The sequence below is a fragment of the Plecotus auritus genome (genome assembly GCF_963455305.1).
Source record: "Plecotus auritus genome assembly, chromosome: 13".
In the NCBI taxonomy this organism is placed as follows: Eukaryota; Metazoa; Chordata; class Mammalia; order Chiroptera; family Vespertilionidae; genus Plecotus; species Plecotus auritus.
The window spans coordinates 18,962,935-18,988,981 of record NC_137779.1 but is presented as its reverse complement, the minus strand read 5'-3'; the positions used below and the strand labels follow the sequence as shown (position 1 = coordinate 18,988,981).

The following is a 26,047-nucleotide window of genomic DNA, read 5'->3' as shown; positions in this document are numbered from 1 at the left end:
TTGGGGGCCAGACTGTCCTGCCCACGGCTGCTTTCTGCATGTTAGCAGTGCTGCAAGCAGGACGTATTCCGAGGGCTGACTGAATCTGACGCGGTGTGATTGGTCTAGATTGGAAGCATCACTCTTAGCTGGTTATTATGAGTACAACTATTCATATGCTGCATTGTTGCATACCAAGTCTTCTCTGGCCCATCTCCTTCGACTCTGAGAGTTGTGGTTGTGCCAGTCTGTTCAGGGGGCTGCTGGGGGGCCACCCCATCTGCTGTGAGTGCTCAGAGGTCTGCTTGGTGGAGTCAGGTTGCTTTGGAAGGACCTCGCTGAGACTCAGGAAAGTTAGCCAGTGGACATCCTTGAGGACATGTGCTGCCTTGCCTCAGCCCAGTAGCACAAGTGAGTGTCTAATCTAGTTGGATTCAACCCATTTTTGGAGAAAATGCCCGTAAACAAAGGTTCCTCGCTCCAGGATTGTGAAATGGAGCTAAAATGAAAGCAGCTCACTGCTGTAAACCGCAGCTCTCAACGGAGTTGCCTCCAGCTCATGTTTGGGAGGATGCCAGAGAGCGGTTACATCCAGGTTAGTGTCCTGCTCGCTGGGACTTCTGGGAAATGCAGCTGTCTGCTTGTGGAAATCCTGGCCTCTGTGCCTTCCCCAAAGAAATATGGCTGGTAAAGATAGAATCATTCCAGAGAGACCTAAGTATGAATATGTCCTAAGTATCGGTGACTTGGTGGGGTGTTCTCTATGAAAACATACATTCTCTTTTGTCGGCTTTTGGTGTGTTTGTCTCACAGAGACGTTGATTGACCATTCAGATGGATAGCTTTTTTGAGATGCCATAAAATGTCCAGTTCTGTTAAGAAGAGGGTATTGCACTCTGGCTGTGGGCTGTTTTCTGGAGTCTTTTAATGTGGATTTCTAGAAGGGGCAAGTCCTTCATTTATAAAGAGTTGTGAATGTGACAGTGGACTGGGTAGGCAGGGCTCATAACTCCATGAAGCTCTTCTGTTAGCCTTCTGGACATACCCTTCTTTGAATGGATGGTTGGAAGAAGGGCCAAGAAGAAGTAGATAAACGACTACCTTTGTGTTATAAGCAATATTGGAGAGGATAAAAGGTTCAGGAAATCTACAACAGTGGATTATATAAAAATTACATATTTAACTGAATACCCTTATTCTGGGATTTTAAAAAAATAAAATCCCCAACTTAGTTTTTCCTTATTAATTTTGGTTTGGACACCAAAATTAAATATTTGAATTTCACTTTTTTTAACCAATCTCTACTATTAAGGAAAGGGAGAATGTGCCAAAAACACACTAGTACGGGTTTGTATTGGCCAACCTTATTCTGGAATTTGAACTTGTAGCAGATCAGTCAGCTTTGAGCAGTTGAGAGTTGACTTATAGGTATTTCTACATACAGATTCGTCACATCCTTTGCCTCGTGACTTGTGCTGAATCGAGGTGACCATTTAGTGACCCAGGATTTAATTTAGGTTGCCTAAAAGGTATCTGGAAGTAGAACCTAGAAAATATTCCTGCGAGCCCTTTCAAGCTCTTAGATGCATTTTCCTCCAATTTTTGTTTGCTAGCCTCCCTTTTCAATGGCATTTTTGCCAATGGAAATTTCTCTTGGAGTGATTATGCAATGATAGCAGCTGTTTACAACCTGGTTTGGGAAATTAATGAACTTGCATGATCTTGTGGTCAGTTAAGAATGCTTTAAGCAACTGGGAGAGTAAAGGATTTCTGACATTGTGGACCTTAATAACTCTTTCATCAACTCCTTTGTTTTTTATTGCCCACGCTTCCCCAATGAAGTACAAATTTCAAGTACAAAGTTGTACTTGGAGAGAATCAGCAGCATGGATTTCTGTTTAGAAGAGTGATCGTATTTTTTTCCTTTTTAATCTCCTGGAAAAAGCATCCCATTACTTCTTTCTCTATTTGAAAAGACATAAAGGCAGTACTTGTATTTCATTTTAAAATAGTATTTGGAAAAAATGCTAAAAAATAGCACTTCAGCTCCAAGGTCAAGGAAGGTCAATCTGCTCTTAGTCGAATGGAATTTTTTTCTTATGACCAAAATATTTTGCCAAATTGGGCCTTTGGAAATTATCTCATTGGCTTGAGTTGGACTAGGGAGTTGAGTTGCACTGCTTCGATTTCTTCACTCACTCATTCAGCCTAAGGCATCAGCCAGAAACCCACAAGAACATGTGTGAGTCTCAGCTTTTAGATTTCTGGCTCTAGGGTTCTTGAGGTCCCAAGCACTGCTGTCTCCCTCTGACAGGCAGGAGCAGCCCATGGCTAGGAATCTCCATCCTGGGACCTGGAGAACAAGATAGCACCGTGCAGTGCAGTGTGGCTCTCACATTGCAGCCAGCCCAGCCCCTCCTCCCAGAGCCAACCCACAGCTCCCATCCCCACGGCCTCTCCCTTCTTCCATGCCTCCTGCGGGTCTGATGAGCGATCTGTCCTCACTCCGAGGGTTTTTACAGTTGTCTCTTCCCAATCCCTCCTCCCCTGCCTTCTTCCCACCTCCTCCTTCACCTCCAGGTAAACTCGGGGGCCAGGACTCTTTTGAGAGCATAGAGAGCTACGATAGTTGTGACCGCCTCACCCAGTCCTGGAGCAGCCAGTCATCTTTCAACAGCCTGCAGCGCGTCCCCTCCTATGACAGCTTCGACTCGGAGGACTATCCAGCCGCCCTGCCCAACCACAATCCCAAGGGCACCTTCAAGGACTATGTGCGTGACCGTGCTGACCTCAACAAGGACAAGCCTGTCATTCCTGCTGCTGCCCTGGCTGGCTACACAGGTAGGCGCCTGCCCCTACCTCGGAGCCTCGGTGGGCATGCTGCTGTGGGCGGGCTCCGTGGAGGGCCCTGGGCCCGTAGTGCCAAACACCGAAGCTTGCCTTTTCTCTTGGCGGGGAGTGGGGAGAAGACTCTAAGAGGTCTGGTCAGTCTCGCAGGCCCCTCTGTGTATGAACAGCCATGGATTGTTGGAAGCAAAGAGTATCCTTCTATTCGAAGGGATCATTTCCAGGAGTGGTAGGGAAAAAACTTACATTTTGGGTCTTTTTCCATATCTGGGGGAAGGGAACTATGTTAAGTTGGCATCTCTGGAAACTCTGCCTCGTGGCCAAGCATCAAGGGCCTTTCTCTAGCCGGCTCTTAGGCGGTCTTTCAAAATACAGAACCAGCAGCAGCATCTCTAGGAGGCATCCCTGCATGGCCTGCACCTGGGCTCCGCTGTGGTGGGGCATTCATTAGGCGGGCTGTTCAGATGGCAAGAGTGTCCTTGGTCACCTGAACTCTGCCAGGTCTTGGCCAGGAGCCCTCTCTCCTCACTTGGCTTTATGACTGGTTCTGCCCCAGGAGTGGAAGTTATGGTGAATGAAGAAAGACTGTAGAGGAAGGGGGGTGTATGGTCAGAGCTTGGGCTTTGATTGAGAATCTGGTACTAGAGCAAAACAATGTCTTGTCCAAATGAGCTGCAGCGGATCTGCTGCCCGACCCTGGAAACCTTTGCAGTATGTGTATGGGAGCTATCCAAGGAGCCTTCTAGTGTCCAGGCTCAGATCCTTCCTGTCCGATGGCAGTGTTTTCTAAAAACTGGAAATTGTGTTGTGAGTGCAGCTTATGTTAGCGGAGTACTCATCTGGGGCCTAGGCCTCGATTCTCTTGTCAGTTACTCCACCCTGGCCAGGTTGCCACGTGGGGGACCCTTGGTGCGGATGAAGCTAAGCAGCAAGATCTGGGTTTCTGTGGAGGTAGCTGAAGAGTGGGCTACATCTTCACTGTGTGTCAGTGAGGCCTCAGTTTCTATTAGAAAAACAGCTGACCTCTGAGAGCAACTCAGCTGCGTAGAGAAATCACTCCTTTTTCAGAGATCAGGAGAGGGCCCCTGGTGCTGTTCAGGGCATGCGCAGGTGCCCAGGAGTTTCGTCTGTGTTTTCAGGCAGCGACAATGTCTCTATGGAGCCAGGGACCAGAAAGGAACTTAAAGTTCCCCTCCTCTGCTCTTCCTACACTGTCCCCCATGGTCTTTGCTGGAAGGTCACTCGTGTGTGGGAACGTGTTACTTTAGAAGGGACCCCTTTTCCATCTCCAGAGAGCAGACTCCTGGAGAGTTTGCCCATTCCTGTTAATGACCCTGGGAGTGGGGAAAAGTAAATTCAGTCTCTTTCAAGATGCACAAACGTTCTGGCTTCTGTGGTTACAAGGATAGTTGAGGTATTTGAAGTACTAGACTCCAGTTGGATTCACTGATGGAGGGAGAAGTGCTGCTTCTTTCGGAAGAGGAAGAAAAGGCCTGAGTGGCTGAACGATGACTCTGTGGGCTCTGGAGGTGGTAGACATCTCCACCTGGGCGCGCTGGCTTCTGTTCTTGGGATGCAGAGAAACCACGCCCTGTCATTTGCCCAAGCATAAAGGCCAAGTCTTCTACAACTTCCACCCCAACTTCCGGTACACATCCTCAACTTAGTTTCTCCTTATTAAAGAGGTGTCTTTGTTCACTCTGGCATAATCTCCGCTATAACCACCATCCACATCCACAGCCATAATTCTTTTCCCATGACAGTTTTCGCCATTCTCTCTTAGCTACAGATGTGATTCTGTTAATTTCCATAGTTAGGGCAGTTTGGTGGATAATGAGATTAAATAAACTGACTTTAAGTCCTAAAGTTTGAGTTCTGGCCAAAGAAAACCCTAGGATTTAGGTCAACCTTCATGGGATGAGATTCTGGTCAGGGTCCATGGCCACCCAGCAAAGGTCTAGATCAGTGGTCGGCAAACTCATTAGTCAACAGAGCGGCAAACCGTGGCTCACGAGCCGCAGTTTGCCGACCACTGGTCTAGATGCTTCCAGACATGGTAAAAGCCCAATTTCCACTTCAAATAGGAACTTCTCAGCAAGTGTTGCCATGTAATATTATTGGATTTCCACATGGGAGATGCCTGCGGAGCTAATAGTCTACAAGAGTGACTGAGAGGGTTTTGTCTAAGATGATTTTAGAACCTTGACAAGAATGATCTGAAAGTGGGGCTCTTTCCCAGTGTCCCAGTTTTGAGGAGAGAAGGACAGAAATTCCAAGGACTAGGAATGAGTGTGAAGTACAAATGAGGGGCATGAACAGTCAAGACAGCCAACACCAAAGGCTGCCTGTGAGACTTCTCTGGCAATCCAGACATGGGGACAAACAGATAAAGCATCAAGAGCTCTTTTATCACAAGTATAAATAATGTCCTGGAGGTCTGAGTTATGTTTGATCCCTTATTTGGATTTATTGTTTTTAATAGATGCCCCTTTTTCCTCCCTCCCTCCCTCCCTTCCTCCCTTCCTTCTTCCCTCCTTCCCTTTCTTCCTTTCTTCTTCTTCCTCTCCCTCCCTCCCTTGCCCCCCCCCCCTTTCTCTCTCTCAGAATAAAACATTCAGTAAGTGGAAGAAAAAGGGAGGGTAACTATTGATTATAGGTCTCAAAGACTAAAGTAGTCATTTGAATTAAAAAACGTTGTTAAGGATCTTACCATTCAGTTGTTTCTTCTTTATAATTGTAGGTTTAATTTTTCATACTATTTCAGATCATGGTGAGAACAATAGCCCAGAAAACGGAAGTCCCTCACGCTCCCTCCCAACTGTAACACACTGTGTGATTTTAGGCAAATTTACCTTGTACCCTTTTCTACTTTTAGCGAAGGAGAAGTGTTCATCCTTATCTTGGTGGTAGAAGATCTGTGAAAATGTAATTGAACTAAATCGATTAATTTAAACAAATAAGTGCTAGACATTGTGCTAGACATAGAGGGGGGAAGAGCTTAGTGGTAGCAAATCAGTTATTTCAGCAAATGTTTCCAAGCACATGTTGAGTGCAGATAAGTGCTAGAAGCTTTTGAGGGTTCACTATCTTGTCCAATTCAATATTAGTGTAATTGTCTTCAGACTTGAATTGGATTTTCTTATTGCTGTGGTTTCAGTGAAGGCCAGGATTTGTTAGGCAGATGGGGTGGAAAGCCCACATGGCTTTTGTCTCTGCTCAATGCCTGGTGAGCGTCTCCTGCCCACATTGCAGACTGATTCTAGGTGGTGGGGTTTTGCTCTGGAGCCCTCACTGTGGCCCCTTCTCATTTCAGATACATCCTAGAGAATGGGGAAGGGGAGGGAGCATACCAAGTGAGCCCCAACACCACCCAAAGAGCAGGTGGTGACGGGAACACAGATGGGTCTCTCGCTTTATGCAGACATGCTAAGATGAGCTGAAGTTTGAAGAAATAATGTAGAAGGTGGAAATCATTGTACAAGTGCTGGCAACCCTTTTTATTGCTTGTAAAAGTCACACCTACTTTTTTTTTTTTTATCTCAAGTTCTGCCTCCCCGCCTCCCCCAACTCCCTTAAATGTTGATTGCGCCAAAGTATGTGTGGCCACACAGTAGGAGCACGTGGACCCTTACATCACAATTCCTTGGCCTGAATGAAAGGATGTATGTATAGATTCTCTGAGCTGGGAGCAGAACCCATTTTCCTACCCTTACACTAGGAGCCTAGGTCTCCATCCATATCACTTTCAAAGAAATACATTTTATTTCTTCCTATGATGTCTTAGTTACTGCACTGTACGTGTGGAAATCAGTTAGAAACTGAATTTTCACATTTTCTTGCACAGTTACATTCTTCCTCCAAAGATAAGAAAATTGCATCAACCTTCACTGGGCTCCCATGGCAACTTGTTAAATTAGGTCAAGATGTGGGGGCAGATAACATGGCTTGAAAGCTGCCTGTTAGCCGAGTTAAGAATACATCAAATGCAATGCTGGCTTCCGCCAAAATGTGTCTTCTTACCTTGCTATGAACTGCCTATGGTTGTCAAACTGATACAATCAGAAAGCTCCATTTTTCTCTTGTTCCAGAATACATTATGAACCGCACCTAATTAAGAAGACAATTGGAGGCAGGCGGCCCAGTGTTTTCTGTATAGCTAGCTGGTCGACCTAAGCAAAATGCTTTCCGGATTCTTGAAAAAAAAAAAAAAAAAACCACACACAAAAAAAACAGGCCTCTCTGATTTTTACTTTCAGGTTCAGTAGGTATAGAATCATATACTGGATTGTCAACTAGTATTCTCTCTTTCTGTCCCTCAAGCCCCATTTTATAGATGATGAAACTGAGGCATAAAAAGTGACTTATTCAAGGCCACCTAATTGCAGCCTACACAGAACGGTAGCTCCTGAATTGGATCCGAAGTGCCAGATGCCTACGAATTTTGTCTCCATATTAAGGAGTGAAAGTACTCATGGGTTATTATCTCAGTTACCTCCTCAGAGCAGACCAGGGGCCTTGTGGCCCGATAGTCACCAATTAACACTCTATGTATGTGACTTAGCAGAATGGAAGAGGGGGCAGGCCTAGTTTTGGCTTTTGTCCAGAGTTATTGGTCTGTAAATCACCTTTATCCAACTCCATTCCGTATTGCCAGGCATTGCCACAGATAAGGAACCCATTCCTGTCCCTTCTGGGATTGCTTCTGAGCCCACCAGGTGGGAATGCTCTTGCTGTCAGTATCCAGGGGTATCCCCACGCTTGGGGTTGCCATGGTGAGTGAAGTTGGTTAGGGTCTCTTTTTTTTACCCCAGAGTCTGAGGAAAGCTAGGCCCGAAGCCATTTGTGAACTGTAAAGGAGTTATGTTTTTACAGAGCTGTGCAGGGTTTGCGACTAGACGCAGGGGTCCTCAAACTACGGCCCATGGGCCACATGCAGCCCGCCGAGGACATTTATCCGGCCCGCTGGGTGCCGCTGCCTGTCCTGTTTAGCAGCCGACGCGTCCCAGGCCCGTAGTGCGCATAGGAATTTGTTCATAGTTTTTTTTTTTAAACTATAGTCGGGCCCTGCAACGGTCTGAGGGACAGGGAACTGGCCCTCTGTTTAAAAAGTTTGAGGACCCATGGAGAGAGACCCGCAGTCTCCTCAAAACTAAACTGGGGACTAACTGGAATTCAACTTTCAAATATTTTGGCAGGAGACAGAAACAGGTACCGGTCTTGTAGAAAAAGACATTCCCCTGCAGGCTCTCTCCGATCGCTCTGGCCTGAAAGAAGTCTTCTTGCTACTTTGTAGAAGGCCTTGGAGCAAGTTTAAAGTCACACAAGGAGAAAGTCCCAACAAGCCCAGAACCTGGGCCTTCTGGCTCGTAGCTGAGTTTTAGGGGTCAGTAACCCTACGCTACTGCTAAAACATGTTCTCGAAAATAAACAACTTGACTGCAAAAGGAAGTCCTTGAAAGCCCTTCCATGCAGAATAAAACTGGAGACTTGGCAGCGAGCGCTGCCTGGAATCCGTTTTCTGGAGGAAAGCGGGCTTGCAAAGTGAGCTCGGTGGGCTCAGGCACAAGCCACGGCCGGGAACTCGGGCATGCACCGAAGTTGCTGATCAGGAAGGGGAGCGGGGTCACCAAAGAAAATTCGCAGGGCAATGTAGATTTCTACAAGAGAGTAAAAACAATTCTATCCTGAGGCAGCATTGTAATGAGGGACAGGATAGAGCTTTTTAATTTGGGGGTTTATTCCCTGAGCCAAACTGAAAGATAGCCTCCCTGCAGAAATCTATACTAATAAAAGGGTAATGTGCTAATTAGACCGGACAGCCAAATGACCTTCTGGACGTCCTTCCGAATGTCCTTCCGGACGCAGCTGCGGATGCGAGGGCCAAGCCCCTTGCATGAATTTTATGCATCGGGTTTCTAGTGTTGGGATAAGACAGAGTGAACTGACTTTAGTCGAGGAGAACCAACTGGTTGACGTGGGCACAGAGCTCAGATGCCCATTTGTGCAGCCCATGCCTTTCACAGGGATCCTGGGTCAGGCACGCGAGCTGGCCACGGGCTTGCGGGAAGCCATCAGTCTCAGCATAGAGCATCCTTGGGAGCATCTGCGTGGACAGGAGGGAAAGAGCTAGAAATGAGAAAGGCAGCAACAGAGTGTCTCCCTGTTTCTGGCTCAGAGGCCCCTTCCTTGGCAGGTGGCAGGAAGCCAGCCAGACCCCTGATCCCGAGTGGAGCTTTGCTGCCAGCCAGCGTCCCAGGAGCCGGGGGATTCCGGTCCTCTGTGCTGTTTGATGGTAGGTCCTGAGGTGGGGCGTGCAGTGATGTGGGGGTCTCCCTGGAGAAGTGGGTACCCTGCTGCTCAGTAATGGGGTTAGTGGGAAAAACTCCTGGCAAGCACTGACCTGGGTGGGAGAAAAAGCCTCCTTCTGTTGCCTGCAGGGCAGGGTCGTGGCTCCTGCCTTCTGATTCACTTTTGGGCAGTTTCTCTTCAACATCTGCCACCTGTAGAAAAGGATCACGTGGTCGGGGCCTCACTAGTAAGTCTTTTTTCTAAATGTCTTTAAAAACGTGGAAAGCAGAGGTCCCCTGTTTCCTGTTCTCCATAAAGTGTCTTTCACGTGACACCCGCAGGGTGGGTGTTTATCCGAGCCCACTCTGTCACTTGGGTACGCCTTCTGGCCACCCATGCTATTTAACCAGGGTTATTCCAGGGACTGGATCAGTAGGATTAAGAGTGTGGACTTGGGAGCCAGTCGTCCTGAGCGTGTCCTGGCTTTGTCACTGACCAGCTGTGTGACTTTGGACAAGCTAACATCTCTGTGCCTCAGTTTTCTCATCTGCAAAATGGGAATAATAATGGTTCCTTTCTCCTAGGATAGATGAGAGACATGAACTAGGTTTTGGGACGCACCCACAAATAGTGCTGGCATATAGGAGAGTTCTCTGGGTGCCGGTTGTTACCACTGTTCCATATTATCCTCCAACCTGTTTGTCTTTCCAGGATCACACATGCTTTGCGGTTGGAACTATATGTTTTATGTACAGAATTCCAGTCATTGCTGGCACTGTCCTGGGTGCAGCAGATATTTAATGTCAGATTAGGTCATTTCTGCTATTGAGCAGAACTCCCGCTGTTTGCTAGACTCTCTCATATCCATTAAATTATTTCATCGCCCAAAACCGGTTTGGCTCAGTGGATAGAGCGTCGGCTTGCGGACTCAAGGGTCCCGGGTTCGATTCCGGTCAAGGGCATGTACCTTGGTTGCGGGCACGTCCCCAGTGGGGGGCGTGCAGGAGGCAGCTGATCGATGTTTCTCTCTCATCGATGTTTCTAACTCTCTATCCCTCCTCTCCCTTCCGCTCTGTAAAAAATCAATAAAATATATTTAAAAAAAAAAAAATCCAGATTCTTAAAAAAAAAAAAAAAAAAAAAAAATTATTTCATCGGTCACCAGTAGCCACATGAGGAAGGTTCTGTGTTCTCATTGTACAAATGAGGGAGTTGAAGTTCAGAGGGGGAAAGAGGACTAGCCTACAGTCATACAGCAAACAACAAAGCGGATGCCTTTCAAAGTGTTCCACAGTGAGACAATTAGCAGGGACATATCCGATGTCAGCAGTGTATTTGTTTGGGTCTGTGGAGGAGCCGATGTCAACACCTGGTTAGACTTGCTCTAAAAGTAGGAGAGAGCAAGGAAAGGCAGGGGGCCTCTAGACCATGCTCAGGTGTGTTACCTGTTAAAGGACAGAGGGAAGGAAGGAGACTGGGGTGGGAAGAGCCTCCAACTGCAGCTCAATCCCTAGGAAGGTCTGGCCAGGCTGATGGGGAATCCGCTGGTCAAAGTTGCCCAGTGGAGGAGCTCCATGTCTCTCAGAAAGGGCCCATGCCTCCAAACATGCTCAGTCCCTGCTGAAGCAGACCCTAGGAAGCTTGACCTTGGTGCGGACATGGTGGATCCAGTCAGTTATGCTCCCTGCTGCAAGAGACCCGAGTAGCTCGTTGTCATGGCTGCCGTAGGTCATGTGATCCCCATCCTACCTGACTACCAAACATAGGCTGTCAAATCAGGGCAGCCCAGCTCTTCTCTCAGGCTAGTTGTAGAGCAGGACTCAAGACCAAGGCCAATCCCACGATAGGCTTCAGAAAGCAGCATGTTGTTGATTACAACTAACCAAGTGCATTGCCTGACGTGTGACTCACCTCTCCCTGAGAGATAATGAGAGCGAAAGTTCTCCTATGGTGAGTCAATGTGACAGTTTAAACTCCGGACGAGGATGGGACTTGCTTGGCTGGGAAGGTGTGCAGAGGGCACAGCTCTGTGGAGTGTGTGCCCTTCAGAGCTGAGGTGGGCACAGTTTCTGTCAAGGCCTCTCAAAGCTAGGTTCTCGGTCAGGCCTTCTTCACAGGTGTAGGTTAGGACATTTTCAGCTCATCACATTAAGGTGGCACAGAAAAGGTGTTTCTTCTGTGACTTCCCGGCTCTTGTCACTGTTAACATTCCCTTTTGCTATTCATCCCCATCTGGCCTCAATGCCTGATACTGGAGGGGTATTCTGAAATTATTTGCTGGATAAATACTTAAAAATTCAGTCTTGGTTCACATCCCCAAGAATTGTAAGACGCTTGACCAGTCATTTCTCTCATCCTTGAGGTGCTGGGGACATTGCCCCTTGGAAAAAATGAATTTCAGAGGCTGCGTTGAGATCTGAGAAAGGCCTGGGTTTCAGCGTTTTTAAGTCCTGTTTTCTAATCCCAATCAGTGAGCACATCTTTCTTTCTTCATGTTACCTGGCTACGTGTAGGGAGACCTTTCCTTCAGTTACATTGGTTAGAAAAAGTATTGCCTTGGTATCTAAGGAAATTCTCACCTTGTACCATCAAATCCAAACCTAAGCCATTTCTGGTGACTTGAAAGAATGGGTTACCTAGAAGACACCAGGAGGCAGAGCTCTAAGGAAACCCACTTCCTGACTTGAGCTTCACTGGCTCGCTGTCCAAGTCTGTGTCTGAGGGCAGGTTGAACTTGGTTAGACAGAGTTCTTGGGCTTAGGGGAAAGAGGCAGGTGCATTTGAATACAGGCTGCCCCTTTAAGAGAGAAACAGTCTCCTTTCTCCTGCAGCCACCCCCACACACACGTGTGCTTGAACACATGCAGGTGTGAGGAGCCTGAGCAAAAACAAGGGTCTTTTCTCCACACACTGAAGTGTGTAACTGTCACATTCTCAGGTCCTAGGCAGATGCCACAGTGAGCCTCCCTTACGTCATCCCAGGAGGGGCAACCAGGCCAGTCTGTGACCAACCAGTGGGGCCTGCTGCCCAGCCTGCCTTGGACATTGATGGCTGGACAGACTTTGTGCTCCACCTTCCATGAATGCTGACGGGGTCTACCTCTGGGCCAAACTGCTGACATTTGTGGGGAACGCTGCTGAACTCGGTCAGCCCTCCATAATAATCAGGCAGAGCATGCTTGGCGAGGAGCTTAAATGATTAGGGAAGAAAAAGCACATTGGAGGAAAGAGGATCTAAGTCTGTCTGTGGCCAAGATTTCCCCAAACCATAAATGTCTGTCATACTTTCACTTGCAAAGCAGCTTGCATCTGCTCTTTCGGGGCCTACTTATTTTGAGTTAGAGTCAGGACTTCTCGGTTATTCCTAACGTGAGCAGATCTCAACTGGCCCTTCTTATCTGCAGAATTGAGAGCATTTCACACTCATCTGCTTTCATCTTTTTATTTTTTTGCCTCCTACTTTCTCCTTTTTCAAAGTTGCCATATATAAGGCCGATTTAATTCCTGCGAAGAATAATTAAATTTTAGCTAGTGCTTTTGCTGTTTTCTTTTGAATTCTATCTTTTGTCTTTCTTTGAAAAGTCTGCATTGGAACTATATTTTCTATTGCTTTATTCTTCTCTTTAATTTTATTGTTGTATTTTATATTGTTCCCAACTGTTCTGCACTGCAGTAAAAAATATATTCATAGACATATATATGTACACATATACATATTCTCTCATGATTTAGACTTAACATATCTCTCTATAAAGTAGGAAGGAGCAGGGGCAGTTTAGGAATGGGGACACTAAAGGCTAGAGAGTTGAATCAGTTGCTGAGATCGCAGTGAATCAGGGAGAAATTTGGATCAAAGCCTTGGACCCCTGACTCCCATTCTGACTCCCGAAGGCATGGGACTATTTTAATTCTGAAGGATGCTCTCTGCTGTCTTCTCAGCCCTCTGCTACTTAACCTGCTTTATTGCTATTTTTTGATGCTTTCCCCTATCTTTTGGTCTCACGTGTCAGCAAACATAGACTTGGCATCAGAGGGTGGTTTTCATTGTTTGTAGAGCTGTTTTCTAACTTGTTTCCATTGTTGGATGCTGGTTAGAACATCACTATGTTAGTGGTTTCTCAGGTATCTGTTAGAATGTCTGTTTGTTGTGGTTCTGAATTGAATTATTAGAGCTTATATCCCCAATCGCTGCCCTGGCGTGACCAGCCATTGATAAGGGATCAGATGTAGAGGACACATCGACTGCATAGTGAGTCATGAAACCAAGGCCTGCTGGCTCGTTGTAGAACGTACTGCACGTGGGTCATGTTGGCGCTGAGAGGAGACTGGGTCGGGGTAGGGGCAAAGGAAAGGCATACCTCAGAAGAAATAGGAAAAGGCACGATATCAAATAGTCCTGCCCTTCTTTTTCTTTAAAACAATCTTCCCACTGCTTTGGTCCCAGACAATCTAGCAACGAGATCTCTTGACTTTTTTCCGTCCCAGACAGAAGGCTTGTACAGCTTCAGACTGAGTTTGGGTCCACAGGGCAGGAAACTGCCAGGATGTTTTCTGTTTAATTTGTCAGTAAACTTCATTCAACAAGGACTTAATGGACATGGAGAGATTTTGGAAATTGTTTTGTGAATGATCATTTAGAAGGGGGTTGACAGAAAGCGGGGGGGGGGTGGTGATGCTTAGACTCTGGGGTCACCCACCCCACCCTCAGAGTTGGGAGCTCCGACAGTGAGTAGTCTGAGAGGAAGACACACATGAACATGTGGGTGGGTCATTTCTGGAGTTGAGTGTTCTGTTTTCGCCACCATCGTTTGGCTGTGGGTAGACACCTGGGTGGCAGGGAGGGGCAACCAGGCCCGTTCCCCTGCTTCAGGAGCACCTGGCAGATGTGTGCGCTTAGGGTAGAGGCAGCCCTGTTGCAAGGGTGACCAACCATGAGAGTTTCATAGGTTAAAATAAACGTGGTGTTTGATTTGACTTGGAGAGTCAAGCTGAAGAGCTTAGCTTTCTTAAAGTAGCAAACGAATCCCCACAGGACAGGAGGTGTGGTAGTTTTTATTTGGGGGGACGTGTTGATGAAATGTAGCCTGGAGTCACCCCTGTTTGGTCCCAAATATAGTTTTAAGAGAGAGAAGCAGTTTGAGTAGCTTTTTAAGTCCTAACACCTTTTTCGGGGGGCGGGGGTGGGTGGAGGGGGAGTATTGTTGCAGTCATACCGTTCAGTATATGTTTATTGGCACATGTCAGAGACCAGAGACCATACGTGGCACTGCGAAAATGGTATGGTAAGCTCTGGCCCATGCTTGCAGGGAACGGATAACTGGAGTCATTGAACAGCAAACAGCTTTTTGTTGTTGTTGTCAATCCTCACCCGAGGATATTTTCCCATTGATTTTTAGAGAGAGGGAAAGCAGAGAGAAACATCAGTGTAAGAGAAACACATTGATGGGTTGCCTCCTGCATGAGCCCCGATCAGGGTCCGAGCTGGGGAGGAGTCTGTGCCCTTGACTGGAATTGAGCCTGGGACCCTTTGGTCTGCAGGTTGATGATCTATCCACTGAGCCACACCAGCTGGGGCAGCAAATAGCTTTCTAATGGTTGGTGTCTGTGGGTGAGGCACCGTTCTAGGCTTTGAATTGGAGCCCTTGAGCATATATTCCAGCAGTGAGGGGCGGGCGTAGAGCAAGCCATCAGGCTGGTCTTGTAAGCAAACCGCAGTGGGAGGAAGCCCGCCAGAGTGACCGCCCTGAGCTCACCTCCCTCAGCGTGGAAGTCAGCTCTTCTCTGTGCCAAGCACTAGGGCACAGGTGGCAGATGAGAACTTGTAGTTGAGGTGAAAAGATAGACCTGCAGCCCCGCCCGGAATTCACTAAGGGTGAGTTCATGGACATGGCAGACAACCTCCGAGCCTGGACAATGGGAGGAGAGATACTGACAAATGACCACCTTACTTGTCAAGAGCATCTCACTAATATTTTTTCTAACCCATTGCTGTATATTCTTTAAGTTGCTCACTTCTTAGATTTTTTAACAGCCAACTCTCATGGAGATGTTTCCAGTGACTTAACAAGGAGAGAAGGGACTTAAAATGTAACCAAAATGAGTAGGAATTTACCTGAAGCTTTGTCTGAGAGAGAGAGAGAGAGAGAGAGAGAGAGAGAGAGAGGGAGAGAGAGAGAGATTGTAGCCTTGGATTTGAAGTGCCTTGAGCGTCCTCTCTGGAGGGAAACTCTCTGATGGGATTGGCTGTTGGTCTGGGATGCCTCCAGGTAACCACCTGATATTTCTTCTTCTGAGTTGTATCAAATTCTTCAAATGAGGACTGTGAGTGTTGTACTAGGAATTTTCCTGGTACCCCAGCCAAGAAGAACAAAGCAGGCAGGGGAAATCCCCCTACTGCAGCCAGAGGTGGAGGAGGAGGAGAAGGAGGCAGACTCAGGGTGTGGAGGCGCAGGGAGCTGGGTGGGGGTGCCTGTGTGCGGCGCCCTCCCCCACTTCTTTGGAGAGAGACTTCCTTCTAACAGGGACCCCTCTGTTGTTGTGGCTCAGAGCTGCGACTTGAGAGGCATAGTCTCCCAGTGATGCCACCGGATTCCTGATGCGTGACACCCCGGGCAGCCTGCTGAAGGCCGCCCTTGACTGCCTTGGGGCCCCCAGACAGGGATGCCATTGTGAGTCACATTTAGTCTGTGAGCTCCCTTGGCCCATGACGGGCACTATTCTTAGCACCATTCTCTGCTCCCTGGGACAGAGGTCACCGGGACCCCAGTCTGGTTGGGTGGCTGGCTGGGGCTGGGCCCATGCGTGAGAGGAGGTGCAGGAAGGATGGAAGGGGAGGCTTTGCAAAGTTAGGATATGTTGGAACAAGGGTGAGGGATGGAGCCCTTGGGCCCTGGGGACAGACATCAAGCCACACAGAAACACCCGCGGGCGAGCCTGTCGCTCAGAGTGCTGGCCTCATCCAGGGTTTGCACACGTCTGGGGCACACGAGGTTCCTAGACTTTGATGTTGCTGGGGAGTCTACAGAGTTAGTCTGCACCCCCAGCCCAGAGCTCCCTCCAAGCTGTGGGCCTCCTGGTGGCCCCGGATCACCTTCCCAACCGGAAGTGAGGAGGACACGTGGTGGAAACAGGCTCCTGTGTCAGGCTGTCCACTGGTCCAAGCCCACCCTGGGGCCTTCTTGCTGGGGGGACTGTTCCATGTTCTTCCTGTTTCTGCTGCTCCCACAGCTGAGAGGCCATTCAGGGCTCAGCACACGTGTAATGGAAAGGACTCAGGCCACGGATTCCCTCTGTCGGTACCACGTGGGCTTTCTGAAAGGGTAGGCAGTGGCCTGCAGGAAGCCGCTGAGAGCTCTGGGTGCCCGTCCGCTCTGGGTGGCTCACAGGAGTTTTCCTCCAGGCCTGGGGGGAGGAGGCAGCCAACCACCGCTGTGCTGACTGGGTTACTGTGAAGCTGAGCAGCCAACCGTCCCCTCTGGGTCCTGTGCTTGCTTCAGGCATCTGCCTCTCCTGTCTCTGATCCCTCTTCCCTTTGGTGTCAATAGAAGAAAAGACCAGAGCTCAGAACCCTCCGGGACCTGTGCTCCCGGCTCCCAAATGTCACAGTGTGATGTTCTTTATGAACAAAGGCGAACCCACAGTGAGAAAAGCCCCTGCAGACTGGGCCTCACCCTGGCCCCGACCCTGTGTGCAGACACCAGGGCTCAGCTCTGCAGAGTGGGGCTGGGGCCGGGCAGATGCTGCCCAGGCGGATACTTCAGTCCAAAGAATGGCACAGGCAGGAAGACCAGCGACAGGCCCTCTGTGTGTGACCCTTCCTCTAGGACTGGCTCCCAGACGGGAACTAGTCCCCTCCCTACATTAAGGCTGCCCAGCCCAGAGGTGGCGTGTGTGCTCCTGGGCCTTCCCCTCCCGGACTTGGACTTGCCCGGGTAGAAGCCGGTACTTCCTTCCTTTTCCTCTGCTTGGTATTGCTAGCCTTCCCCTCCCCAAAGGGATTTTAAGATAAATCGTGTGAGGGAGTCTTTAAGGTAAATGGTGGGAGGGAGAATGAATGACATGAACAGCTAGCACAGGGGACCTAACCAACTGGGCTGGAAGTGTCACCGTGGAGGTGGGCGCCAAGGTCCCTGGCTGTCCGTCGTCCTCTGGCTGCTGGGAGAGGTGAGGAAGAGAAGCTGTTTTTAAAAAGCGGGTCCTTTTATCCCTTGGGTTCGTGTGACCAGGCAGGCCGATTCAATGTCAGCCTCCAGGTGGTCTTCTCTGGGGTGGATGTGGTATTGAGCTAAGAATGTGGGGGTCAGATGCGTGGGTTTCATCGCGGCCACTCCACTTCTGTTGTGAGTGGCTTTGGCCAACGCCGGTGGGCACGCCGCACTGTTTTCTGTGCTGTAACGTGGGAAGAACAAATGTGTTCACAGTAGCAGCTATCCATGGAGTTATTGTGAGGAGTAAGTGAGAAGGGTATAAGCATCAACACAGTGTCCGGTGCATAGTAGGTGTGCACGAAATCATAGCACTTGCGAGCATTGCGCTGCTCTGCCAGATTCTTAAAGCAGCTCCTCCCTCTGTCCTGTGTCTGTGGTCTGGGGACCTGACTCAGATGAGGACAGCAGACTCCAGGGCTCATTTACATAAATTTGGGGCAGTTGATTTTTCTCTTTCTGTCTCTCCTTGGGGGTCCTGGTGGGTCTATAGTCACTTTGCACTTCATCAGGAAGCCTGTCATATCACAAGGGGTTTTGCAGCTGCTTTTTTTTTTTTTTTCCTAACGGACATTCCATAGCATCTCTCAATAGAGATTTGTTTTCTTACACCTTCTGCCCATCAGGGTGGCTTTTCCATGGCTTCCTCACATAATGGTGCCTTTAGTCCCATGTGCCCATGTAGGGAGTACTTGCCGGTGACTTTAACTCAACTTGTAAGAAACATGCACATGTGTGTGAGTGGCCCACCCAGTGGTTTTTCCAGGAGAGGTGGAGACGAAGGAGGATAAGGCTTAAGTCGTCCAGCACTCGGGGCTGTGTTTTCTCAAGTTCGTTTGTTTTTTAGGCCTTTGCTGAAGCGTTTCATTCTAGGCTATGTGTAGGGTGTTTCTCGCAAGACAGTTTCAAGGAGCTCAAGGTGCATTTTTGAAGGAGGAGGCAGTGATATTTCACGTCCCGTGTTTCGCGTGGAGTGTGCAGGGGAGGAACGATGGGCCCACCACGAGGAAGCAGTTAGCGAAGGAGCGCTTCCCAGATGGCAGATCACAGCGCACGCCAGTCACTGCTTCCTCACAGGTGTCTGTCCAGGTGGCCCTGTGCCTGGAGTCTGACGGCCTGGACACTGCACCCGGAAGCACCATTTTCTAACTGTGCTCGGAGCAAAGTCAAGGGACTTTCCTGAGCTCCTATTCCGCAGATAGAATGGGAACAGCAAGGCCGCTGTGCTTCATGTACAGAGGAGTGGGCAGTGGACCTTAGGAGTGAGCGATACGTTGCATGCGCACAGGCCTTGTTGACGTGAAAGGTAGAAGAAGAGGTAGCCCTGATCGATCATAGAGGACGCTTCACTTTTAAATGGAGAGGGAACCAACCTAAAGCTTGTGTTTTATTGGGTCTCAGTTTACTTTGGATCAGACACATTTGAAACTCAGGTTAAGGGTTAGAAGTTTGAAAAGTCGGGTTTTTTCGATGTGAGTTGGAGCATCCCAGGCCTCCTGCATCTGCATGGGCTGGCTGCTCAGTCCTGCCCTGGCTTCTGAGATGGTGTGTAGGGCACAAGAGGCATGACCAGTATTTCTCTCTCTGGTGCACTCATGAGTCATAGGAATCAGTCAACATGGTCCTTTCTTTTTAAGATTTTCAAAATTGGTTTTTAGAGAGAGAGAGGAAGGGAGAGGGAAAGAGAGAGAATGTGAGAGCGAAACATAACATCCATCTGATGGGTCCCGCACGCCCCTCCATTGAGATCGAGCCTGAAACCCAGGCATGTTCCCCAGTGCACGGGATGACACCCAATCAATGGGGCCACACTACGCAGGGCAGCATTGTCATTTCTGAATAAAGTTATCCTAAAAGGAAATCTATATAGCAGGAATCTTTGAGCATAAGATAAAGTGACATTCAGAGTATGCCAGGCCTTCCAGCACTATGATAGTGGCGGTGTTGTTGGCTAAGACAAGAGTGTGTGTGTGTAAATTAGACTATACTGGACGCAGGAAGAATTTAATAGTCATCACCTGACCTTCGAGGATTTCTGGGTGGCAACTTCATTCCTCACGAAGTGATGACTTGATTCTTTCCTCTCTCTGTTTGGATACTTGCCTGTAGGTGACCTGGGAGGACAGGATGGTGCTGGAGAGGAATATGATGAACTAACTAAGTCCTTGTTACGTAAGCCTAGGATAGTGATCTTTCCTCTTGCAAATCAGGGGCCAAAGGCTCCCTCTAGAGAGGAGTGCTTATGAGGTTTGACTTCTGATTGGAACTGGCAACAGCATTCCTTGGTTAATACCTTTTTTTTTACTTCTTGAGGCAAAATGACTTAATTGTAAAGGCACAAAGGACTATGTTGCCTCAGAGGATAGAGTCAGTGTTTTCTTTCTAGAGTTTGCTTAGCAGTAAATGTGGCCTGACCCTTCAGCCATTCAACAGAAGGCAGTTGCTATATTGTCTTGTGTGTTTTTTTTCTCCTTTGGGTGGGACTGTCTTCCCCTTCTCAGTCTGTGTGAGCTGTAGCGCCTCCTCCCTGTGTCCTGTATGTTGTCCGCCTTTTCTCCTGGCTGGATGGACAGGGGAGAGGGAGAGCTGGGTCCTTGGATCCGGGGCTGAGAGGGCTGGGCCTCTGGAGTGATGAGTCAATGCCTTGTGTTCCAGGCAGTGGACCGATCCAGCTGTGGCAGTTTCTTCTGGAATTACTCACTGATAAGTCCTGTCAGTCTTTTATCAGCTGGACAGGAGATGGCTGGGAATTCAAGCTCTCTGACCCAGATGAGGTAAGGAGGGAGTGAGCCGAGAGTGCTGTGCCAGAGAGAACTCTGGAAGAGGTTGTGTGATTCCGATGACATTTTCTAGGATTCCAATCCCAGCTCTGCCACTTGCTACCTGTGTGACCTCCTGCAAGTTGCATAGCCCATCTGAGTCTTAGTTTCTTCACTTGGAAAATAGAGAAAATCTCTACATTGCCCATTGTTCTTGGAATATCTAATAGGATGCACCTAGGTCTCAGACACATAGTCGTCCTTTGTGAATAGGAGTTGCCTTCTATTACTTAGTCCTCCTCCTGGCCTCTCGGCTCTGTGAATCTGAAAGGGCTCAGACAATTCAAGAGGCTTTGGAAAAATGGGTGCCATTTGTCCATTAATCCATTCTTTGATCCAACAAATGCTTAGTGAGTGGTTGCTCGCTGCCATGCCCAATTCTGAGGATAGAAAATGGAGAGCCAGCCACTCAGTGTGGCCCACCTGAGAAGAATCGTGCCCCAGAACAGAAACCTGCGTCCTGTTGATGAAGGGCAGGTGTGGCTGCAGCTCAGCGCTCCTCCAGCCCCTCACATGAGAGCTCCTGCTTTCAATGCAGGGACATTCTCTCTCTTTAAAAAATATTTTTATTGATTTTAGAGGGAAAGGGAGAGGGAGAAAGAGATAGATGATGCGAGAGAATCATTGATGGACTGCCTCCTGCACACCCCACATTGGGGATCAAGGCCACAACCCAAGGCATATGCCCTGACCAGGAATCAAACTGTGACTTCCTGGTTCATAGGTCAATGTTCAGCCACTGAGCACCCCTGGCCAGGCCAGGGACATTCTCTTAATGATACAGGGATGGAATACAGTCTACACTGTTGCATTCCTTTGTGGGTGTTTTTTTTAACTCCATTATGTAGAAGTCCAGGGTCACTATGTTTTCATCAACTTAGAATCAGCGGTCCAGCCATCCTTGCCTGACCCTTTACATTGGAGTTCAGGAGAGATCAGTCAGGAGAATATCCTCCATGTACATGAACCTCTTACCGGACTGACTTGAACATCATGGGTCATCATGAATGGCTATAGGCATATAAACATGCATATTTGGATTATTTTATAGATTTTTATACCCTCCTCCCCCATTTTTAACTGCAGGTGGCCAGGAGATGGGGGAAAAGGAAAAACAAGCCCAAGATGAATTATGAGAAACTGAGCCGTGGCCTCCGCTACTATTATGACAAAAACATCATCCACAAGACAGCGGGAAAGCGCTACGTGTACCGCTTTGTGTGTGACCTGCAGAGCCTCCTGGGATATACGCCCGAGGAGCTCCACGCCATGCTGGACGTCAAGCCGGATGCCGACGAGTGACGCGCACCTGGGGGGCTAGAGAAACTCTGCTGAGACATTTCAAAGACCCACGTTGGTTGGACTCTTAATTTTTAATTGTTATTCTATTTTTAATTTTCCAGACTCATTTTTTATTTTTTTTTTTTTACATTCAGGGGTGGGAGCTAAGTGAACTGCAGCTATAATCAATTATGCGTGGTTGGCAAAGGAGATCTGGGACTGGCGGGTGGGTGGGACAAGAAATTCTTGAGCAAATTTGTAGGAGAGAGAGAGAAAGGTCTCCTTAGAAGCTTGAAGAATCTGGCTTGAGGGAGGACGAGACGCATGTGTCTGATCATTTTTAAAAATCATCCATGAAAAAAAAAAGTGCCTCAAGTTATGAACTTACTAGCATAAGCAATTGAGGCATCAGGGATCATGAGATGGATGAAGAGCAATTCGTTTGCTTCTGTTTTTAGGTCTGGGCGGGCAAAAGAGAGGGAGGTGGGGTAGGACAATTTGGGGAGGGAATGCACAAAACCCAAGGACTATTTACCTTTTACTCTACTTTTAAAACTAAGGTGGACTTCAGTGGGGAGGGACCAAAACTGTATTTGTGTTGAAATTTATTTTATTAAATTTTGTGCCAGTATTGTTTTTTTTCTTAAAAATCGTCTTAAGCTCTAAGGTGGTCTCAGTATTGCAGTATCATTGCAAGGTTGTTTTTATTTGCCAGATGAGGATTCTGTCACAGTGAAAGGAAACTGTTTATATAGACCCCACTGGAAAGGCAAAGTGCTGTCACTGAGATTGGACCCCAGATCCCAGTGGCTTTATAGATGAAGGAACAAATGATGCTGATTTGGGGACAAGGGACCTGTGCATGTGAATGTCATCTATCGTTTTAAAAAATGATCATCACGCCCCTCTACGTATTTGTCGTGAATGGATTCTTGGGGTTTAGACTTAATGTTGAGCTAAGAAGCATTAAGTCTTGAACTTGAATGTATTTGGCAGCCCTGGTTGGGGACCACAGTGAATCAGGACCACTGTTGGACATCAGAGGAGAAGGTTGACTTGGTTCTTTACTGGTTCTTTCCCTATGACTCGGAATCAAAGCTGTGTGCATGGGCATTACCCCTCGGGTCTTAGGAAGTAAGTCCTGAATGCATGTTATTCCCAACTAACACTTTATCTTTTATGTCTCATCCTCTCAGCCTCCCATACTTCTTGCTCTCCGTGCCCCTCCCCCCACTCTTATTCAGTGCAGAGAAATATAAAGCTTTCTGATTGGGGAGTGAACGAGTGACAGCAGACATGAGTTGAAGAGAGTCTGATAAAGCCATTTAGACTCATTGGGTGTTTGGAACAGTGGAAACTATGGGTGCATAGAAGCAAAAGGTGGCTTGGCTGTCTTCCTGAGGAGAAGTGCAAGGCTTTCCTTTGAAGAACTTAGGCTAGTTGAGTGGAATGTCCATCCAGGTAAGACCGTGCATGCAGAGCGAACAGTGCAGCTGCTGTTCGGGTCTTGCACTTGGACCGCTGTCGTGGCACAGGGTAAGTGAAGGCTCATAATTGCAGAAGAGAGGAATGACTAGAAGGCAAAGGAAACATAAGAAAGGGAGCTTGAATGAAGACAATGAGGTGGTCCATGAGCTGTGAATCTATTTTCAGTTCCCCCATAATGTAAACAACTGAGTCAGTTGGGAAGGGTAATCTGAAAATGGGATTTTGGGTGGCGGGAGGACCGACATCGAACTAGTGAGGACAAGTTCCTAGTTCAATCAGAATCCCCACCATGACAGAGATGCCCCATTGAAAAGGACACCGGCAGTGGGACGACGGCTTTGCAGACTGCAGTGAGCGAGGAAGAAGCGGTTCAGGTGGGCTTCTCAGAACTGGCTTCTTGGGGCTCTAGCTGAGACACTGGAAGTGCTCACCACCTCCGGCGTATCTTCCGGAAAGTGGATGGTTTACTCCAGGTCCTCTTGCAGACCCTGACTGTCAGAAACGTAGCTCTGTGACGCACGCTGATAAAGCAGAGCGTCTACTTGGAAAGCCAAGGCAGAATCCGCCCAGCTGTGTATTTTGATCTTCTTCCAAATGCAGGTGCCTTAATGAAGCTCTCAAAATGTTTTAGGAGCTGCTCAGGGAGGGTAGGCGGAACTGTTGGACTACATGGTTTTCTCTTAGGTTATTTGATTTTTGTTGGGCACGGGCAAAGGTGTGCGTGCATGTGTGCGTGCATGTGTACGTGCGTGTGTGCATGTGTGAGTGTGTGCATGTGTGTATGTGCGTGTGTGTGCCTGTGTGTGTTTGCAGACATGCGCAACTGCAGCTGAGATAATACCTGGGTTTTCTAGGTATGCCTTTCTACATTTCAGTAACAGGCGCAGGTAGAACCAAGGCTGGGCATCAGTCATGGCTTGCTGTTTGCAACCAGGCATACAATCACTTTCCCAACTCATCAACCTTTCCTGATCCATTGATGCCCCAAACTCCCCTCATGCGAGTGTCTTACCCCTGCAGCCACCCCACAGCAGCTCCGATGTAAGAAAGTGCCTCCCGCGCTCCCTAGCCCGCTTGCTCGCTGCGCGGCCTTTCTCTGCAGGTCCACCGTTTTCAGTATTTATAGATAGTTTGTTAGTTAAGATCGCTTTGTTGATCTGGCCGGATGCCTTTTTCTCCTTCTGTCCAAAGGCCAGAGACCATCCCATGAAGAGTGGTGGGTGGTTTATACACTGGAAATGCAGCAGAATTGTTGCATTTATGCTTTTTTTAAAAAAAAAACACATGTTAGCTTCAGAGGAAGGATGGGCAAATCTGATGTAGCCGGGGGAAACCCTTGTTTTCTTGGAGATGCTTTAACCCAGTCATTGTTGGCTGTGGGGTCAGAGGCCACCAGGGACTTTCCTGCACGGAGCCCTGGTTGGGTGGCGATGGGGATTGGAGGTAGCATTCCAAGATCAGATGTGCTGTTCCTCACTTTGGAAATGAGCTCTCCAGGTTTTAGAGCATTAACCTGCCTGTCTTCAGGGTGCAAACAACACCCCCTCTCTTCTAGCCATGCTGTGCATGCTGCTTTCTCCGTTGGGGTCTATATAAATGTGTTAGCTCTTATCTACATTCCAAAGAAGTTTCAAGGAACCATAAGTATATGTATCCAGATACATATATGAAAGATATATATGGAAATGAAACTATCTCTATCAGGAATACTGCCTCAGTTATTGAACTTTTTTTAAGAATACTTTTTTTTAAGCTGAGATATATAGGGGTAAAAAGATGTTATATTGTGTTTGACTATTTTCCAACTTGTATTTTCATATAATTTATATTTTTTAAAAAGCTGAACATTTAAAAGCAAGATGAAAAAAAAGGAAAAGCAGGTGCTTTTTAAAAATCAGAACTGAGGTAGCTTAGAGATGTAGCGATGTAAGTGTCTATGTGTTTTTTTTTTTTTAAATGCAAAAAAAATTTCTTATGGGGGTGGGGGAGTTTTTGTTTGTGTATTTTAGTAGCTGATGCTGGCACATCATTTTGCTGCAGAGTTTTTTATATACTGTAGCCTGATTTCATATTGTATTTTAAACTGTGTGAGATTAAAGACAAAGAAATTCATTTATAACGATGTGGGTGTGGCTTGATTCTTTCCCTGTCTGGTGCCTGTGTAAAGCGGGACAAATGAACCAACCACAGAAGCTCAGGAAGGGATGAGACTAGGTCTTGCTGATCTCATTAGCTCGGGATCATTCCGGATAAAATTTTCCCAATAAAGTGAGAACTGCAATAAGAATATGGGGAAGTATGATCAATCTCACATTCCAGTTATTGAATACATGGTGTTATTCTTCACGAAATGTTTCTGACCTTAATCACACCTCATTTTCTTCATGTCTGAAGGATTTAGGGCGACGTGTAGATAATTTTTAATGACTCAACAGATAAACATCTGATTTCAACTAGGTCAAGTTCCTGATACTAACACAGGAAGTTGAACATCTTTCCTGATGCTCTGGACAGGAATAGTATTCTTGTTTCTTCTTTTTTTAAAATATATTTTTATTGATTTCAGAGAGGGAGGGAGAGGGAGAGAGATAGAAACATCAACGATGAGAGGGAATCATTGATTGGCTGCCTTCTGCATGCTCCCTACTTGAGATTGAGCCCGCAACCCGGGCAAGTGCCCTGAACTGGAATCAAACTGTGACCTCCTGGTTCATAGGTTGATGTCAGCCACTGAGCCACACCAGCCAGGCTCTTGTTTCTTCTGATAACAATTTTCTCTGTGCCAATTTGGACCCATCACATCCATCTCCTTGACCCCAGTTCTTTTTTGGGGACTGAAAATTAAGAATGAACCCCCAGCACCCTTTCATAAATACAATCGTATTTGTAAGTGCCCTGGGGAGAATGCTGAAATCCCATCTGCATGGTGCTTTTCTCTTACTGTTGAAACTGAGAAGGTGGATGTTTTTAATTAACACCAACATTTACAACATGAATCCCAGCTCACAGCTGGAGAGAGAATTTTTGCTGAATTGTTCACAAAGAGGGCTCTGTTTTTGGAAACTGCTTCTTTGGGCCTGGAGCTTGAGGTTTGCTGAGTGCCCGTTAAGCACCAACTGTGTGGTCTGGTGGTCGGGGGCC

At 47.6% G+C, this 26,047-nt stretch overlaps 1 protein-coding gene across 2 annotated transcripts in view; it reads left to right on the top strand.

Annotated features, from left to right (window-relative positions):
• The window catches only part of ETS1 (ETS proto-oncogene 1, transcription factor), a 67,039-nt gene extending 42,016 nt beyond the window's left edge, over positions 1-25,023 (top strand). The window contains exons 6-8 of one of the 2 annotated variants that reach the window (XM_080650744.1): positions 2,560-2,820; positions 19,974-20,092; positions 21,224-25,023. In XM_080650744.1, coding sequence (XP_080506870.1) covers positions 2,560-2,820; positions 19,974-20,092; positions 21,224-21,439 — 596 coding nt within the window. In that variant the 3' untranslated portion in view covers positions 21,440-25,023. The remainder of the gene's footprint in view (positions 1-2,559; positions 2,821-19,973; positions 20,093-21,223) is intronic. The other variant, XM_080650745.1, reaches the window with a different exon arrangement.
• The last annotated feature ends 1,024 nt before the right edge of the window (positions 25,024-26,047 follow it).